Genomic DNA, 19,869 nt, shown 5'->3' with positions numbered 1-19,869 from the left:
CTTAAATAATCTATGGAACGATGCAATGAAAATCAATTCTCGAATGAATAATCCAACACAAATATTTTTCCTGCTGCAAGAGTAAAGAATGCTGTATTTGTAACGGTTATTATCGTGTGTTTCGCTTGCGATTAACTCTGCAGTCCACCGGAAAACGGTTATAGAAATATTTACAGAAGATAGAATCTATGTGTTTAAACGATAGAAAATTTTTCCACACCTCGTGACTCACCCAGTGATCCAACACCGAGTGCGGAATATTTCCTAGATCACCATAATGATCTCATTTCCTACTAGGTCACCGAGTTCTACGATTACTTAACCCCTCGCGGTCGAATACCGCTGTAATGGCGACTTCGAACTTCGATATCTGAACTCGAAAATTGCAAACGAATAATTTCATTATTCAGCTAACGAGAGACTAACGTATGGTCTTTTCCTCTGTTGATATTTCAAACTTGTCATACTTGTCACAATTTGTTAACCTATGATTTCTTCCGCAACTCTCGATAAAAATACTTGGTCGTTACTAATTTAGTTGAAAAGGAAAAGAACTTAAAGCGATAGTTCGTTCTTACGAGAGAGAAATAAATAAATAGCACTTGGATCCGTCGAATTCGATTGAAAATTTTCATTGCGTGTCCGACCCGATATTAAAGGAGAAGAGGTTAACGATGTTTCACTCGCAGAACCCAGAAGTACAATCGACCGGAATGGCCGGAGGAGACTCGCCGACAGCGGAAGAGAATGAACGTTACGCCTACGCGAAATTTATCGCGAACAAATGGCCGCCCTTTTATTGCGCGGCCGCACGCTTCCACGAAAAACCGCATTATTTATAGGCTGACCCAATTTTCAAGCGATTGGTCCGCATCGCGTGCGGTCGTGGGGGATCCGAAAAAATCAGCCGGGACCGCGTGGAACCTCTGTGAAAGTTAATTAATTAAAATCGAAAAGGAAAGCGCTGCGAACTGGTCTCGGGACGAAATGCAATTTCCGGCGGAGGATCAAAAAAGGGAAATTCTCTGTGGGATTACTCAGCTATCCGTCTCGTGTTTTTTCTCCCTCTGTTGCCCTTCTCTCATTTTTTTGCCACCCTGCAAGTAGCTTTTTGTTAGGTCCACCTTTTCGCGAAACAGCGACAAACTCTTCGGGAGAGAGTTCATGGAAACTGGGGACGGGATTAACGAGGACATTATTCTCTTTGAAACGGACACCATCGCAGACTCAATTGAATTAAGTTGCGAGCTAACTGGATTCACCTTTATTACGCAGTTCATTGGATTGCTTTTGGAGGAATTACTTCTTTATTTTTACCTTATTCGTTAAATTGTATATATACGTATTACGTACGTGATTAAAAGCTCATTTTGAAGCTCCGCTTATTGATTCAATTAGAGTTTGGAGAACTGGGAATTAGGATACGTGTTCGCATAATTGTGTTAATTAAAATCGATTGGAATTTTCATTGAATAATGCTTCTATAATTCGGTATTCCGTCGAGTTGACGTAAATCTATTGTTTATGACAGCCTTTCCAGTTTGAGTCCATTCAGTCATTATTCTGCGATGTGCTCTGTTTTAATGGATTCGTAGAAATGCACTACCCTCGTTTTATGTAATTAATTTAACGTGTCATTTGGTTTTACCTCGTGTATATTATCTACAATTCAGTAGATTAGAGATCGTGTACAAATTAACGCCTCGTACGTGGTTTCCGTTGTTTTCCGAATTAACCCATAAAATTTCGTAGTCGCAGAAACATCTGCAGTCTATAAACAAAGAAAAAGTGCACTTTATAATTCAGTCTCGTATTTACACGGCCGATCGCTTCGCAGCAAGCAAACAAATTCGACACAGGAGGTCCACGGTCCCAGAAAATATTGGCCAGCCCCAGGGGTTCCGTTCCGCGCGCGTTTTTCGTTTGTAGATCGTGAACAAAAACATTGTAGAACCATGACAAGGGATGATAGACGAAATCAAATACATTTCAATTTCCCGGTTCAACAAATCACTGTCTCCGGATAGCCAATTCTAAAACGTTTCAACCCTTACAGCATCAATGCCACAATATACGACACACTGAGTGCTATACCAAATTCCTGTAGTTAATTCATTCATTGTTATTCGTATATTCCATATCAAAAAACGCAAACTTTATAATGTAAAATTACTTTCCCTTTAAGTACAATGACGAGTGAGACTCGGATGAAGATTTCGAGATTAGTTCAATAAACATGAATATTGTTCAATGCGCATGGATCAAAGCAAACAACTGTTTTGTTATTATCAATATATTATCTTGAAAGAGAATTTGTACATAGAGCGCAGTGGAGAATTTTTTTGCGTTTTTTCCAAAGTGCTGATAGAAACATTCTGCACGAGCTTAGTAGCAAGAGTAAATAATACAAGGGGTTAAAGAATTCAATTTGAAGTTACTATCGCTGAAAAGAATCGATTTCAAAGTCCTCCCTCGACCCGTCAGCGATGAATAAACGAAAGACCATTAGAAATCTGAGAGAAGCGACGTTTCCTGATCCAACGAGCCAAAAGACCGACGCGTCAAATGATTGCCAAAAAGAACCGGACAGTGAGAAACGTTCCCGGCGTTATCAGCCGCGCGTTCCCCGCCCCTATCCATTTCCGTTGACTTTTTGCTCGGACTCGCCAGAATTTCTCCCCCTCGGTGCCACGGCGGAATAAAAAATTCTCGGTTCATAAAAATGCGCGAGGGCCCGTTCAGAAAGCGGCACGGTTCGCGCGAAGCGCCGATAATTCACGGCGAACGCGCAACACGGGGGATTCCCGGTAAAAAGGGCCGACATATTTTATCGATGAATTACAGCGCAGTTTTAATTTAAGTTTCAACCGAGCGTTGCTCGGAGAAACACGACGCGTCGCTCCGTGGAACGGGGAGGAGGGAGGGGAACCGAGGGAACGAACGGAAAGAAAGTTCGGACGCGAGTCGGAGAAAAGATAACCGGAGAAAAGGTGAGGAAAAAAGTTGGAATACAAGCGCCGCGGAAAGATAAAGAAGAGGAGAAGGTGAGCCCAGATGCAACGCGCAATCTCTCAAAGTCTTTTTCTTTATTGTTTCCCCGAGAGACCCGACACATTCGGGATGATTTCGAAAGTAGTTCCGGGGCGGGTTAAGTGTTCTTTCAGAGATAAAGGGAGGGAGCCTGCGCAATTTTCAGGGAGGGTCGCGGCGATGAATTGCAGGAATGCGCTGGGGGATGGAGGGAAAAGACTTTTTAATGGGAACGGTGTTTGATATTGCGGAAGCTGCCACGTAAACGCCTTTCATCGCGGCAGGAGGATTTGTGTTTGGTTAACGAGTGCTTCGAGAACAGCTAATTTCCTGGAATAATTCTCTTATTGTTCTTTCAGGGGATCCGATTGTCGCTTGTCAGGGATCGTTGGAGATTTTTGTATGGGAGCGATGGTTTTCTTATGGGAATAGATTGTGCAATCGACTAACGAAGGATTAATAGAGTATTATGAAGGTGTAGATTTTTGTGATGTACGTTCTTATAACGTCCTCACTCACTCGTACTAGACCACGAAAGGGAAATACTATCATAGGTACACTCGACAAGGAGGTCAAAAATCATCCAAAATATCTACCTTTATTGTTCTCCAAAAGAATCCGTTCAGTTCTCTCGAAATGAATCGTACAAACGTTTCGAGGCAAAGGGAAAGAATGTTACAGCATACGCGTCGGCGATCCTAAAGCGAAGTAATTCGAGTCACAGATTCAAAAAAGAAATTAAACTGTAATTATCATTCGTTTCTGATTGATGTAACCTGTTAAAATATTCTTTTCACTGTAAAATACTATTCTAAATTACTGATCGCAGTGTCCGAAAATCAAACATACATACGTGACTCGCCGCTTCGTAATCACCGACGCGCGCGAATATCAAACGTAGAATACTAGAAATCAGCGATTACAGCAATCATTATCGATCCGAGGAACGATATCAACGGATCATCGGAAAACACTGGGAATTATTGTGTATTGAGCTTCGTCGTTTGTCTATCCGAACGCTGCACGAAACTGATAAAGTCGTCATCCATCGAATTAGACACAATTACTGTTCCATTCGAACGCTACGCGATCTCACAGGCGCAATAACGAGCCGGTTGATCGAGAATAAATCCGCTCGATCCGGTGCTCGTCGAAACGGCCGATGAACTCTATGAACTTCATCCCACGGAGAGCATAATTAAGTATCGCGCTGAACCGGAATCGCGGAGTACGACGCCGAATTTTACAAAGTTCGAATTCACCGCTGGAAACAGGTTCGTCAACCGAATCAGAGGTTACTTTCGCGGACAGGAACGTTCTCGATTCATGTCGAGACGTTTTTCAATGACAACGACGTTCTACAGAGAGCATAATGTTTGGGTGATCCTCTTCAGCAAGTGAGAATAGTAAAATAAATTGGATTAACGAACTTAATGATCCTTCGGTTGCTTAGGAACCACTGTAGTAACTCAGAAAAATAAACTAAGACGAATCGATGAACTTGAGAATGATTTCTAGTTCACGGTTAGACAGTTTAGGGGATAGGAGGACCTATATTACTGGAGCTAGTAGAAGGGGACGAATTAATGAGCTCGGTGGAGATGCACAGATTATAATGATATTATGCAGAGAGTGATATATAGGAGACACTTCGGAAACTGAAATTAATAAAATGAATCGAGTTAATGAACTCGGTAGAGAGTTCCGGAGGACAGTGACATGGGTTCTGATGTATAGCCGCCACTTCGGTGACTGAAAGTACTAAAATAAATCCAGCTAACGACCTTGATTACGTATTACGACTAGCTCGACCTGGCAGTGATTTAGTCGTGGAATTAGTGGAAGAAAGACAAAGTTAATCGGAGGAAAGAAAGTAAACTTTAGAGTACCGAAGCATCTATGAACTGAAGAATGCTGACGAATCTACGAAAAATCAATGAAAGCCTAAATTAATGTTCACTGACGGACGATCACCCGATTAAAATTAGTAAAATAAAAGAGATCGTGTAGGAGGATACTTAATCATCATCGTAAAAGCGAAGAAATGGCAGTCAGCTCGAACCACGAACTTTATCGAAGAAAGTAACCCCTGCCAAGCTACGCTGCCTCTTGAACGTACCACTGCGGACGCGCTCGAAACATCTTCCCAAGGGTATCAATGTCTTTTGAAACCAACTCGAAGAGTTCGTCTTCTCGAGCAGAAGTTTCGAGCACGTCCTTCGCGTAGTTCAAACGAGAATGTAGCTTAATGCTCCCTAGCGCGTAGGCTCCACCAAGAATCATCAAATTTTCACGTTCACGCATAGACTGGCTTTCTTAGAATTCAACTGTTCAATTTCCCTTCCATCGAGAACGTTTCGATGAGTTTATTGGACAGTCTATATATTAACGCTGGAAGTACCTACAATGATCCATCTCGGAATGTGTATTTTACGTTTGGATCTTCTACATATGGAAGCTACGACGTTTTCGAATCTTGAAAAAGGTACTTTTCCGATTTCTACGCGAAATTATAGATAAGTCAATCGAATTACTCGGTAGTTCCAGTGTCGAGGGAAAAGAAATTGAAGTGACGATTACAGGTGGAGTCGTTGAGTCAATGACAAAATCGAAGCGCAAACGGCCGGTTCGCGTAATTCTACAATACCTTATCTTAAGTATCGACTTACGTGCTAGTAAGGCCCGTGGTGTAGGTAATCAGAGTAACTTGTTATCACTGCGACAGCGGTGTCCGCGAAGAACGTCCCGTACGAACTGTGTTTATCTGTATCGAACCACGGAGCTGTCGCTCAATTGACGAAATAAAAAATAAGAAACATCTACATATGTACAGTTGGGCGATGACTCGATGTCTAGCGGAATGGCGCAGAGGCAAAAAGAGTCTTCCCAGTTTACAGTTTTATAGTTTCGATCAAAAGCAGAAAAATGTAAAGCAGAAAATTGTACGAAAAAGAATGAAAACCGATCGATGAGCCTCGCCATTCCTTGACTAACCATCGAGTGATCTCCTAACGGTAGATACATACATCGTTCGTAAAAAGAAACGTCTACACTGGCTGAAACATCCGAATAAAAAACGAACCTACGCTAAAATACGAGAACGAAACTGAACTGTCGAGTTCGTTCCTCTTAGTCTTCGTCTATTCTTCCGGAATACGCTTCCGAGCGGCGTGTAAGCTTTCGTTTCGCGCGAGAAACGAAGTAATTCGAGACCGACGCGCCGCGCGCGGACTCACGAACGCCATTGTTACGGCGCTCGGTCTTCGTCGTGTGTCGCGTGTCGTTTGTCGCGTGTCTCGGGTCGCTGCGTGACTACTGGGTCATCCCGTAAGTAACAAGGCTTTTCTACGCTTCTTTTATTTTCTGAAATTAAGATAAATGAAACTATTTTTAGTTTCCTATTCTTCGTTGTTGTCTATAGGTCATCTATTTGTAGATTATAATTAGATTAGAAACAGTTTTGTTGATGCCAGTGTTTTCAAAAGTAGAAGAGATGCAAAGATCCTCGTTACTTCTAGGGTGACCCAATAAAAGCGACTTTTTAGCAACGATCGACGCAATGGCTCGAGTCGAAAAGGGAAATAAACAATCGTCTCGATTCGCGAGGAAGTTGACTGATTTCACGATTCGTTCGCGAGGGAAGAATCAACGGGGAAACTAAAAATGATTTTGTATCGACGATCAACGCGATCTCTCTCGTGCAAAAGGAAACGAAATGCTTGTCTCGATTCGTGAGAAACTCGACTGATTCTACGATCCAATCACGGAGGGAGGGAACGTGTTTCCATTGGAAAAGTGAAGATTCGATCGACAATCAACGATTCTTTCAAAGACCAGAACGAAATTACGTAAATCCGTTACAATTACGTTTTGTCGATGAACGAAACATATCACACCTGTCAGAACGATCTTCCATTTTCTTGGCGAAACATCGTGTCCTTTTCGAATTTCATGGGGAACGTAGAATCGTCCAGTGTCTACAGGCGGCCCGAGTCAACGTTCAAATCTTAAGTAACGCGTTGTACATGAAGATCAGCTTCCCGGTGTCGGTTGTGTACATTAATTTGTATCTTCTACTGGTCATCTTGTCGATCAGAGTCTTCGTCTCCAGCTCGCTGTGGTGAGGACTCCAGCGGATCGAGAGGACGGATATTCTCGTCGTTTCCCAGGGAATCGTGTCGAGTACCTGGACAATTAAACGAAAATCAAACATCGTTATTTTTCACCGAATGCATCGTGATTATTCATTGAAAAATTGCCAACGTTTCTAACTTATCGTCGCGATAGAGAAAGTTGATGCTTACTTGACCATCCTGAGCATCAGGACTGTCCAAACTCAGGTAGTCCAGAGTTGTGGCGCTGTAAGCTAATAAGACGCTGTACAAAGGGAAACATTTCAATCTTGTCGTCGGCAGACCTTCGTCCGAAGACACCAGGCTATTAGGGCCTTCTCCTAGTTTGGTAACTTGAACTTCGGACTCCTGGTGATAAGTAATCTGTAATTCAAATGTGCGGCCTTTGTTAGAAAACTGGAGACAGAGGTAATTTATGCTTGAACTTCTCGAATGTTCTTTTTCATTTTAAGAGGGATGATTGGTTGTTCATCCGATCAAATAAATGATCCCTTTATTCACTTGCCTCTTTGGTATCCTTATCGGTGCTAAGGCAAGCGTGCAAGACCCTAGTCTTCGGATTTCTAGTGCTCCGGTGAGCCTCGAAGAAACTTCTGGGATCAGTCAGCACGAGAACACCTCTCCAGCTAAGATTCCGTTCTAGCCAACCGGTGCTCGAAACAGCTCCTATCTGCGGAACGTAGAAAACCTCGTGATTCGTAACTACTAAAAAATTTGAACGGCGAATACCCTGTAAGTGCGCATTTTCTCCAATAAATTGAAACATCTCTTAATCGATGAAACCTTCAACGACAGCGGACAGTCGGAATCATCGTTAAATGAACATTTCAATTCGAAGTATAAAAGATTAAATGAGAAATAGATCTAGGAGTTATACAAATAATGGTGAGTAGCTAAATCGCTAGACTGAAACAGAGAAACTGAAAGTTGGAAAGAAGAAGCGGCCTGATGGAAGATGATTGTTCGAAAAAGAAAAGGCTACGGTCTATTACTGGGAGAAATGAAGCAATTCCTCGAAGAGACGGAGATTATTACGACGGTGGAAGGAATCGCCAGAGGCCTCGGCTAATATCCCAGCAATTAGACGGATTAAAAGGTCGTTCCTCACCCTGCTAATGTACTCGACGTAGACGCCCTCGCGTTTTCCCTCGGTTAAACCCGCCACGTACTTCTCCTCCGTGGTCTGGGTCGCGTTCAGAGGGTCTTGCTGGGTGGTCGGCTTCAATTGAACCTCCCTGATGTACGCGACCAATTCCGGGTTGTCCATCGAGACGCTGTTCAACACGTAGTCCCTGGTCATGTTCGCGTCGAACGCCTGTCTCCTGCAACCGACACGTCCGCTTTAATGTGTCACGCTACACGCAAATATACCAAGTACGAGAGAGTCCCCTTTGTTTAAAAGGACTAGTGTATCAGAAATATTATTGATATCTAACAGAAAATAAAATATAGAATAATTAGATTTGACCGTCTCAGCTGGAATTGCCTTATTAAATACAGAGTAGGTAAAATTTCGACAAACTTTTAAGTGTAACTTGATCGCGTTGGTATAGTTTGACTACGGTTTCGTAATAATTGTGGAGGAAAATATAAAACTTGATTAAGAAACTGATTGCTTCATTTAAATCGTAAGGTATTACCTAAGTACCGACCTCCGAATGCATATTAATTAAGAAAACACTCGACATGGATGCATTAAAACATCAACATCGGCCTATTCCACTCTGGTTGCCGGAATATCCCGGACCTGCCCTGCATACACGCACGCGGACACGCGCGCGCCTGGCACTCTCATTAATTCTGACAGGTTAGAACGTAACGCGTGTGCCGATAAGCTGTTTCCGCGTTTGCCCGAATATCCAGCTGGATTTCAGCGACGGATTGCAACCTGTCCGATTCCTCGGGAACCACTCTCGCGTTGGTTCGCAGAAACTTTCGTAGATATTTCTCTCGTTGGAGAATCTCCTGTTAACAACTCCTTGGCCTGCAATATCGCGACAGACTCGTCGCGAAGATTTCGAATGGAATGTAACAAGTATAAACGTCGCTTAACACGCACGCTACTATTCTAACGTTATTAGTTGTAACGCTCCGGAGTGAAGATAGCATCTTTCAGATTTTCTCGTAAATTATAAACAATAAAATATCTCCGTTGAGAGCAACTGGGCAAGAAACCAAAGGGCAACCGGCTAAATTGATTCGCCGATATGCACTCTTTGCGCAGTGTAGTCGTTAAGCTAAATAGAAATAGTAATATTTGCGATGCGCTATCGAACGATGGGAAGCGCGCGTTAATTAGTAAATAAACGATGCGAGCGAAATAGGTCGGTGAAATTGGTCTGCGAAAGAAAAATCGAGGTATTTCATTTAAGCGATTTCTGTGCGATGCCGTGTACTCTCTCCGACAGATAGTTCCATTATTCCAGATTCATTAGAATAATAAATCAAAGGATCTAATTGAGCCGAGCAAATGAAAGCCAGTTACAGGATTCAAATATAAACTCCGCGGGTTCTCGTTTCTGTTTTAATCACTTCGACGATCCTCCAATAAACCGATCATTAAAGCTAGAGAAACCATAAAAACGACACGTAAACTACGTTCCATTTGAGAAAGTTAACGATCTTTGTAAAGCGAAGACAATAAAATCACTTGATAGTCGAAGAAAGTACACGGAGTCACAGGAAAATGATTTTAATGAAACATACAACTGAAGAAGTAACGTGCAATTAAGGCTTGATGCGAGCAAACGTTTCAATTCTTCGGTCTTTCGCTGGCAACAATGATTTAATTAATTTACGACTCTCGCTCGGTGGAATATCGCGATCCACATACCGGTTACACATTTCTCACCGCGTTCTTCCACCGTTCCGATCCTTTTCCCGCGAAACAAAGGGACAATCGAATGAGCGCTCTCCGCTTTAACGGAGTGCGAGCGACGATTAGAGAAGCAGCTGCTCGTTTCCTTGGAATTTACATTTCAAATCGCGCAATCCTGCCGGGGCAAACGTGTTCGCGCAACAATCATCAACTTTTCATAATGTTTCGGTGTTAACAGTAATCGCCTTAGACGCTAACAAGCATCGTTCAACGGACTTTTTCCCCTCTGTAAGCTCATTGTCGAGCGACGTTAATAGTCTTCGGCGCAACCGGCGAAGGGAAAAGGATGATAATCATCGGGTGACCTAGTAATTAGCTCGGTCTAACAATCCCGCGGCCAGTTAACGTCTCCGCGGAGCAGTGTCCACGGGAAAAAGCGACAACGCCACTCTTTGCGCGGCGCAAACGTGATTCCGCGGCACGGCAATTTGTCCTGGTAAATTGGCTGAGATTGTGAATTCACCGACGCGACGCGCCGTGGAATGCCATTAATTGTCCACGGATATATCTTTATGCGCGGCACTAATTTACGGAGCCTCCGTTTTCCCGGGGAACGCCGGGAAAATTGATTAAAAGCAACAACGCCCCTTCCTCTCGTTTTATTCGAGGATCTTTATTTCATCCTATTGAGGAATTCTCACGTACAGAAGTAGAATTAACACATTGTATTTAATGACAGCGTTAACGATTGTATTGTATTAACCCTTGGCACTCGGATGTTTCTTACCAGAATTTCTTACTAATTCGAAGAGAAATCGCCAGTGCATCGAGGAACAAAGCTGTTTTGTTCCAATGTTTCACGTATCGAGGCATTATACAAAGTTTAACATTAAATATCACATTCCATAGTCTTACTGTGTCAAATCAAGTGGTGACTGAGTCACTTCTCGAGTGCAAAGGGTTAAACAGAAGTTTTATCTTCTTTCGTTGCATAGTCTCGAGACAAATCACTGTGCTATGTTAAAGGAGGCGATACACTGATTCACGCTATAATTAACGCGTAACAGACAAATTGATTATTTACAATTTCAACGATTGAACGTTACGGTGTAATCGAAACGTACTGGACGTAAACCGAATTACGAATCGCATGTAGTTCGAAGAGCCAAAGTAATCTTGCCACGAGCGAAATGAACGGCTCGTCAAAAGGGATCATAATAAAGATGACGTGGAGGTTGTCGGTTCAGCAGGTTGTTCAATTCGTCACAGAGCATTATTGCTCATTCGATAGAAAGCACCGTAAAGGCAGATAGTGGCGCAGTAATACGGGCGCACTCGAGGAGCAGCTCTTAGTTTACGGGGCAACAAAAATGTTTACGTTCCCCCGCGCGTTAAGAAATTACGAAACCGTGGGATTCCACGGGCAGGGAGGACCCGTAAAACTGGAGAGCAGTCTTTCTTGCGGAAGACAACGAAAAAAAGGAGGAAAAGTAAAGATTCGCTCGGGGAGCGCTTAAGCCGCCGTAAACCTTAATCACTGGAACAATGGGACCGTGGAACAGTTACTTCGTTCGTGATTCATGCGATTTCGAAGTTGCATCTTGGACTGGTTTGCGCTGCAATTCGATTGAAATTATGGTATCGACAGAGCGATCCGTATAATTTCGAGAAATCTCGAGTTCATTCTTTAATTGAGACGTCCTCGAAAATAAATCGTACCTTCGGTGACTTCCTTTTGTACTTCTTCTTCCGTGTATCAGGAAAGACTAATGGCTCGTGGAACGGTCGCACGTGACCATAAATCAGAATGAGATATGTTTTAAGGGTAACTCTCGTTCTCGAATTATGTAACAGACACGATCAGTTCATTAAAAACGCAATGAAAATGATACAATCCGCACACAATTCTTGGTAAAAACGTCACGTTTGATATACCGAGAAACCGGTATAAAATTTGAAAGGCCCAATTAACCAACGAATAGACTTCTCGCGCCATGATTGTTTAATACGAAATTTAATAAAAATCCAATGATTTGATCGTCGGTGAATCAAAGCACACGGCTTCGATGGGTCGCCTGCTACATAAAGATCTCGATTCGTTTCCGCGGAATGTGTAATGGCACCGGTGACAGCTGTAAAACCTTTTCCTCCTTCGGCTGGCAAAATGAAAAAACTCACCTCAAGGCCGCAGCTTCGCTCCAGACGAGAAGCAAGGCCATGGCGGTGGAAAAAGCCGCGAGAAAGGCGAGGCAGGGGGCCACTTTCCTCCACCAGCTTTTCTTGTGGCTGGACATAGTGGACCCCGCCAGCGTCGAGCCCGCGGGAGGCTGCAGGACACCGGTGACCGGCGGCATGCCTGTGGGCGCCATTCTGCAAAAAAACCGGCTCCTATGAAGCAGTTCCCCATTATCTGTCCGGCGTTTTCATTAAAGCAGCTTTCTCGAAAAGGAGATGAAAGCTTGTACATAGATATTGAGGACGTTGATCGAGCTTTTTTTTAAATTCCGAGGTACATTTTATTAGAATTTCTATAGTGTACTTTATAATATTATTATTTAGCGTAATTATCATGATTTTTATATTATCGTTTAGCGTTATATTTGATAGTATTACCCATTCGAATATCAAGCTAAACGTTCTAGTACATTATCGTAATCATTGCAATATTATGCTAATATTTCATAACGTTAACAAAGTAAAAAGTCGCGGAATAACCGAGCAACGTAACCACGGGATTGAGAACGATAGAAGAGCCGAAGGAAAACAGAGAAAAGAAGAAAGAAACCAGAATTAGGGTGCATCGTTCAAGTTTTGTCGATGCAACACTTTCGCGCACTTTACATTTTCGTTTCATAGAATATTCTATTTGTATGGGGCGTGCACGTAGTGCACAGTATTTATGGGGACAAAGAAGAGGAAATAATAGAGGCGGAGCGAGAGAAGGTGGAGGACCCCTAACGGAGCGTGGATAACTTCCTAAGCTTCGCAACTTATGTCGGGTAAAAGACTCTTCAAGATAATGCTTCGAAAGCTGCTTTGAAAAGTATTTACCAGCAGAGAACTGATCGCGTAAACGATATACGGTCCTTTTCGTTTAAAGGAGAGTAACAACAGTGCAGATATCGTACGCTACACATGGGGAATTTCATTCTGAAAGATGCTCGTCATGGAACTCCCTGATGAACGAGAAAGTCTTGCATCGCAACTAATCATTTTAACTAACTCTTTAAATATATTGCTGTTTCGTAAAAAGAGGAATTGCATTACTAAAAAATAAACAATTTAAACATTTTTCAAAACAATGAGAAACAATTTGCGATACAACGAATATTGATCGGATTCATATTTTGATCTAATTCGCCCTGTGATCCGATTCGCCTCGCTGTATAGTCTAACTTGAATTGAAAAATTGGAACCTAGTAGACGAGAAAGGATCCAGAAAATTAGAGCAACCGTGCGCAAGGGAAATTTAACATAAAACAAGTGAAAAATGGCGAGAGCAGCGCGACTGGAGCAATAAAGCTCGAGCAGACCTTGCCGTGCAACATTTACTACTCTTTTCTCTGTTGGTACTTTCTTGCCCGATAAAAGAATGATCTCGTGCCGTTGATCGGTCAGCCGATCTCGTAGTACACAGGCGCGCTGGCCGACATTAGACGGCGATACGATCGTGGCGTGCGCTGGGCCCGTTCGAGGTGATTCGAGTTAATGCCGTGTTTAAATTCAGCCGGCCAGGCTAAAAGCCTGAATGCATACTGCACCGGTGTATATAATAACGAGATAACGGGCACGAGATCCCGCCGCGATTCGAAAGCAAATTCCGCCCGATCGGGGATAGATAAACGCGGGCAGCTCCTGGAAGACGAACTTCTTCGGCTACTTGTGAACGCGCTCGCGTACCGCGTATATACACGTTTCATCGATTCAACTTCGTAACTTTCCGGGGTTCTTCGGTTTGTGACTCTCCTTTTTTTTCATTTCTCGGCGAGTTACACGAGAAATCGAGTTTCTGTGAGTTAGTCGAGTTATCGAGCTTGTGATCTTTTCTATCGGCTGCTGATTGTACTGGATCTAGAATATTATTACAGTAACTGTTTTGAACTGAATAACAAGTGAGATAGCTGGACGATTAATAAGGTTTGACTGCTCGAATAAAAATTAGAGGAATATGTAGAGAACCGATTGAAAATGAAGAATGCATTTAATTCGAGTACTCGTGTACGCGACGCCAAACAACAATTTCGAAGCGAAAAGTAGGATAATCACCGAGCAAATCCAGCAGTATCGCGCGACGTTCGGTGCAATCCTCGTGGAATTAAACTGCGAGTCGACGAAAACATCGGAGGTAATTCCGGCCGTTCCAAACATGCTCGTAAAACCGCGAATTTGCATAAATATCCGGTCCAATAATTATAGAAAATCGAGCACACTTGCGATCTCTAGACTGCGGCACTGTATGTGCGCGCGCGAGACAGAGAAAGACAGAAAGACGACAGGCGGAGGGAGAGAGAGAGAGAGAGAAGGAGAGCCGTTGGATATCTAAACTTTCACGCGATGCTGTAACGTAATTGCATCTGAAACTTGCAACGCTGGTGCAACGATCCCGGTTGTAACGCGGCCCCGTTCGCGATCGATTCGCGTAATATTGCGACGAAACGACGTTACGGGTATATACGACGGAGATGGTAGCCCCGGCGTCGCCGAATTAACTGCGGAAAAATGGTAATCGGCCGCCGAACCGCCTGGATCGCCGATTCACCGTGGCCGGTCGACAGTGACCGACGCAAGAACCGACGCGAGAACCGACGCGAGGAACGAAAACCGCGGAACAATGGAAACGACCCGTCCGCTCACAACATTTTTCATTCGGTGCATCCGCGGTGAAGCGTGGTCGCGCGTAATGCATCGAGCTGAGCGGAAAATAATCTTGGCTCTTTAATGGGAACACGTTCCATGGGCGACATTCGGCTTTTTCTAACGGATAATTCGTGCTTAACGCTGGGACCGCCGAGCAATTAGGCTGACCGATTTGTAATCCCCCGTAGAAAGTGGAAAGCTCGATTTTTATTCCACCGTTTCTCGTGGCAATGCGTTTTCGTAAGCGTGAAGTGGAAGTTTTTCAATTGATCGTTCCGACGCGTCTGATAATCGCTGTGTGATCTAGGCCAGCGATAAATCGAAAGGAAAAAGGATAATTTACTGAAAATGTAATAAGAATTTATTGGAGAGAATAGAGAAATGTATGAGGATGGAATGGTAGAATGACGAAAAACTGAAAGTATGATTGATGATGGGTAAAGTAAGCTATGATAAATTATGCTCGTCCATTAACTCGCACTTATGCATTACCCACGAGACCGATGTCACTTCCCTTCCGACCAAATACTTACATGCCGCGCAATTCGTTTTTCCACGAGCGAAACTCTCCGAGACCACTTTTTCCTGCATTTTCTTGCCTCCAAGCTCGCAAAAATATTTGAATGGAACGCGGCTATTTCTTACGGCGACGGTAATTACGCGAGGAACAAAGGGCGAAAGGGCGGGCGGAGGGTCGCCGGCGAGGAAGACGTTAACGAGAAGACGACGACGTAGTTTACGAGACGTACAACGTAATTGAGCCTGCTTTATTATCATTTTTCAACGGTGTCCCCTTTTTACTAGTTTATTTCTCAACGGAAATAAATTAGTAACATTTACTCGGAGGACGACAGATTTCTAGATAGAAATAACATTTCTCCAAACTATGGATTGCTAATCTGGATCTCTTTGAGACTTTGACTTTGTTTCAATAAATTAATCGCTGAAACATTCATATCCCAGCTCGTTAAAAACCATGGCAATTAGCTTTACGAACTGGGACTAGACCGTGCAAGAAATTTCATTAAACGAAGCGAACAAATTATTATAATTTGTCACTTTACTTCGCTAATGCGACGTACAAAATCCAAAGTCGCATTTTATCATACAACAGATCCCAAGGAATAAAGAGAACAAAGCAGCGCAACGTTTTCCAAGATACGCGGACATTGCATCGCAGGTCGTTACTTCACCTCACCGGCCTGGACTATAAAATTCGAAGACAACGAACTCATGGTATTAGCGAGTTACACACTGCGCTCGGTAACATCGCCAAGTTGCATTTCATTGTTCAAGGGAACCCAAGGAATAAAGAGAACGGACAAGCAGAGCATTCTCCTCGGGGTACGCGAACATTACCATCGCGATTCGTTATTTTACATCGCCTACCTAAAATATAACAATAAACGCGTAATATACCGTACACCGCGTAAACAATGTATTCGTTAACGTTGCTTACAGCTGGCAGTGTTCCATTGTGCAAGGGGAACCCGAGAAATAAAGGCAGCGCGCAGCAGTGCGGTGCTTTCCGGTATACGTTAATGGCGTTATTGCGATTCGTTAGTTTGTTTCGCCGACTCGAGATACAAGGTTTCCCAAAAACTGGGAACAGAACTCGACCAGTTGGTTTATGCCTTTTGTTTTTGCTGTTGTTATTGCCGCTAATTCGATACATAGAAAAATATTTCAAAACAAAATTCGCAATGAAAAGCTTTTGAACGCTTGTAACTCTTCAACGAAGCTTCTTCGAATTCATACAAATTCAATCGAACTTTTCTTACCTAGAATTCGTTAACATATACCATAAGCTGAGTTCCAAGCTTTTAAGACAGCCTGTACAAACGAAAATTATAAACGAAGCGTCGCTTTCTTCGCGAAACAGCCGGCCGTCCCATATTCCCGGCGAGCGTAAAGCGGAAAGGTGCGCACACTTTCTAAGCGATTTTTTCCCGAGCGCGCCCACACAACGAGAAACACAGAGGCGGGAAGACCACTGCCCGGCAGGATTTCCGCGTCCTCCTCGGGAAAGATCGTAAAATAGGCGCCGTGCTCTCATTTCTCTGGATTTCTTAACACATTGATCGCCGGCAACGTATCGGCCACTTAGCCCAAAGGTTCGCTTGTATCTGATCAATGAGTAGCCAAAAAAAATATTCAAAACATTATACATTTTCGTAAAATAGTAGTAATTTTAATTGCATATTCGTCAAATCCAGAAATGGAAGTCCAGAAATCCACGTTTTCACGGGGCCGGCGCTCAATGCGTTGAGATTCATGATCGCAAAATTGATCGCGAAGTTTCCAGCAGAAATCAGAGCCACAGCGTGATAAATGATCGCCAACTTCATCGCGGAATTTTCAGTGGAAATCAGAGCCATAGCGTGATGAAACAAGGGGTTGAAAGAGCTCGGGTTTGTCTCGTCGGCGTTGTTCCATCACGAGCTTCCCAGCCGACCTTTCAACCGGAAGAAAGCTCGGCTTACAAGGAAGCCACGGTGGTTTCCGGGTTCCGGGCCGGCGAAAGCCTAGGATCGTGGGCAAGAGGCCGCGATCGTTGCGGAATAAAGGGAACACATGCACCGAAATAATAGATCGTATTCGCGTGGAGGACGCCATTCGGCCGACGCGGCGCCTTTGTGCGCGCTCCAGGAGGGCGCGATTGTTGTTCGACACCGGGCCCCGCCATTGTCGGCCTTTATATTCCAGTTTTATAGAGTATTAGACGCTCGGACCTTATTGCAGCGCGCGGCTGTCGTTGTCGCGCGACCTTGCTGCGCGCGTATTCGTGAACGCATAATAAACCGAATGGAAACGCGAGGTGTCCATAGAATTGACCGGCATTTTCAACTAACACGGAGAACTTGAAACGGTTCCCGAGTTATTTTATTGTGCGGTCATTCGTTGGATGAAACGGGAACTTTATATTTACGACTGGATATTTGTTCGAGAGGTTCGAGGATTTACGAGTTCGAGTGAATTTAATGGTTAAACGATGATAGCAATGTAGTAGATTTTTAATGAGCGTTATCGTCGTTAGTCCTATTACGAGATAACGGGTTCATCGATAGAAAGATACATTCGTGCCGAGCTTCGATAAATGAGAACGGTGCTTCTTGTCGGAAAAGTTCCATCGCTGTCGCGGTGCTCCTCGCGGGCACTCCCCGAGTAAAAATTAAACAATCTTTTGAACTCTTTATACACGGGCAACTTCTAATAATATTTATCCTTGACAGAAGACGCTATCCCGCGGAAGATTTATTTTTCACAAAGAGAAACTTGGATGTCGTAAGTAATGGAAGGAGCGGGAAACTCGGCGAAGAGGTTCTTGAAAATATAATGGAACTACAGGCATGAACATTAAGCTGGAGTATCTCGGGCATAGTGTAAAGAAGCGTCGAAGATCAACATTTTTTATATAAAGTATACTTATTCATAACAGATACATTATTTATTAAAACTAACCCAATTTTATCTTCATCTTCATAACTTAATCTTTAATCAACTTCCAATATAGATGCTCCGTTTTCTATTCTCTCTATTTTTAAGTTCCATACTGAAAGGAAAGCATCGACAACAGAAACACAACTTGATCGACAAATCTGAACCACGTTAAACATCAAACTACAATGAATAAACCCAAAGAATTCCAATGTTCGACTGCAATGGCGCTGTAAACGGTGATCGAACCTCGAAGATCGGCCTTTGGAAAGCGTTAGGCAGTCTCAATTCGCGATTCCATCGATAGCAACACGAGGAACGACGTCACCTCTTTTTTCCGATCGAGTTTGTCGCGGCGATATAACCGAGCAAACACCATTTGCCGCGCGAATTCCCGAACTCGCTGGAATTTTTAGGGCTCAATCGGCTAGGTAAACGTAAACCGTGCCGCGTTCTCGTCGCGAGGCGACGCGCGGGGCGGCGAATGTTTACGGAATCTACGCGCGAATGAAAAGACGCCGGAATTTCTTGGCAAGTCGCTGCCGCTCCGAAACTATTGGTAAACTCGGCTCCCATTCATCGCGTTTCACGGTCCCCCGGCCACGAAACGGTAACGTTCCTCGTGGCATTCGTAAAAACCCGCCGGGAAATCGGTCCAAGTCGATTTCTTTCCGGTCACGTGGTCGTTTGCCATCGGGCCAAGAACAAGATCAAGGTGGAAATCGTTTACGGCGATCTTATATCATTCTTTCTATCGTTCGCTGGTAATTTGTGGATTCTTATTGGACAGGGATCTTGCGTTCTCTTTATGGAGAACTAAAGAAGAATGTTTTTGCGAGTAGCTGGTGTTTTGTCGAGTTCAGTCGAAAGAGATTGATCTTTCGACTCTAGACGAGAGTAACGATGATCTTGAGAACCGAACGAATTGAAAGCTGGCAATTATTACTGAAATGAAATTAATGAAATTGTAAGATTTATATTTCTGTGCTGATATTCGAAACAGAAGAATATAACTTTCAGAAAACCTGGAGAAAAGAAGTGACAAAAGAAAGCTCCAAAACACGCTGCTACGCGTGACACAAGAAAGTTAACTACAATGTACTCCGATGGTCCTGCTTCGAAGTAAGGACACGAAAAAAATGCCTCGTCGGAGACTATATCAACCGAACTCTTTCTTCGAGAATTCCACGAGAATTCCAGGATCGCCGCTGCGCGATAATAACGAACACGTCTCGATGGGAAAAAGCAAGGGGACAACAATGAGCCATAACAAACGCACCGTCCAAACGAATTTCCCGTCTCGATTCCGCGGATTTTAGGAAAATGCTCCCGTCGAACGCTCCCCGGGCCGGGCAGCACGCTGCGAGTCGGAATTCATGAGGTATGCGGGTCACGAGGAACACCCGAGAGGGCACGGATGCTGAAGCGAACCCAAATGACAATGGAGGGACGGAAGAAAGGATGGAACTTACGGTCCCCGTAAACGACGTAACTAAATCGGATTTTCTGCAAATTTAAACGATAGATTGAAACAACGCGGATCACGGTTCGACAACGATTCTCGGATTTCCTCAATTTACGTGGTGCAGGCGG

The 19,869-nt window shown here is 43.7% G+C and overlaps 1 protein-coding gene across 6 annotated transcripts in view; it reads right to left on the bottom strand.

Annotated features, from left to right (window-relative positions):
• Positions 1-302: 302 nt before the first annotated feature.
• LOC116429915 (protein Star) overlaps positions 303-19,869 on the bottom strand; it is a 34,266-nt gene continuing 14,699 nt past the window's right edge. For 4 of the 6 annotated variants that reach the window (XM_031983441.2, XM_031983442.2, XM_076364442.1 and 1 more), the window contains 5 exons: positions 12,160-12,351; positions 8,272-8,485; positions 7,669-7,833; positions 7,335-7,526; positions 3,610-7,216 (listed from right to left, as the gene is read on the bottom strand). In XM_031983441.2, coding sequence (XP_031839301.1) covers positions 7,031-7,216; positions 7,335-7,526; positions 7,669-7,833; positions 8,272-8,485; positions 12,160-12,351 — 949 coding nt within the window. In that variant the 3' untranslated portion in view covers positions 3,610-7,030. Of the gene's footprint in view, positions 1,772-3,609; positions 7,217-7,334; positions 7,527-7,668; positions 7,834-8,271; positions 8,486-12,159; positions 12,352-19,869 lie in introns of those variants that run through there. The other 2 variants (XR_004235591.2, XM_031983443.2) reach the window with 2 other exon arrangements.

This window comes from Nomia melanderi, chromosome 2, assembly GCF_051020985.1.
Source record: "Nomia melanderi isolate GNS246 chromosome 2, iyNomMela1, whole genome shotgun sequence".
NCBI classification, from domain to species: Eukaryota; Metazoa; Arthropoda; class Insecta; order Hymenoptera; family Halictidae; genus Nomia; species Nomia melanderi.
The sequence above is the reverse complement of the archived record's forward strand: the minus strand, read 5'-3'. Positions and strand labels throughout refer to the sequence as shown.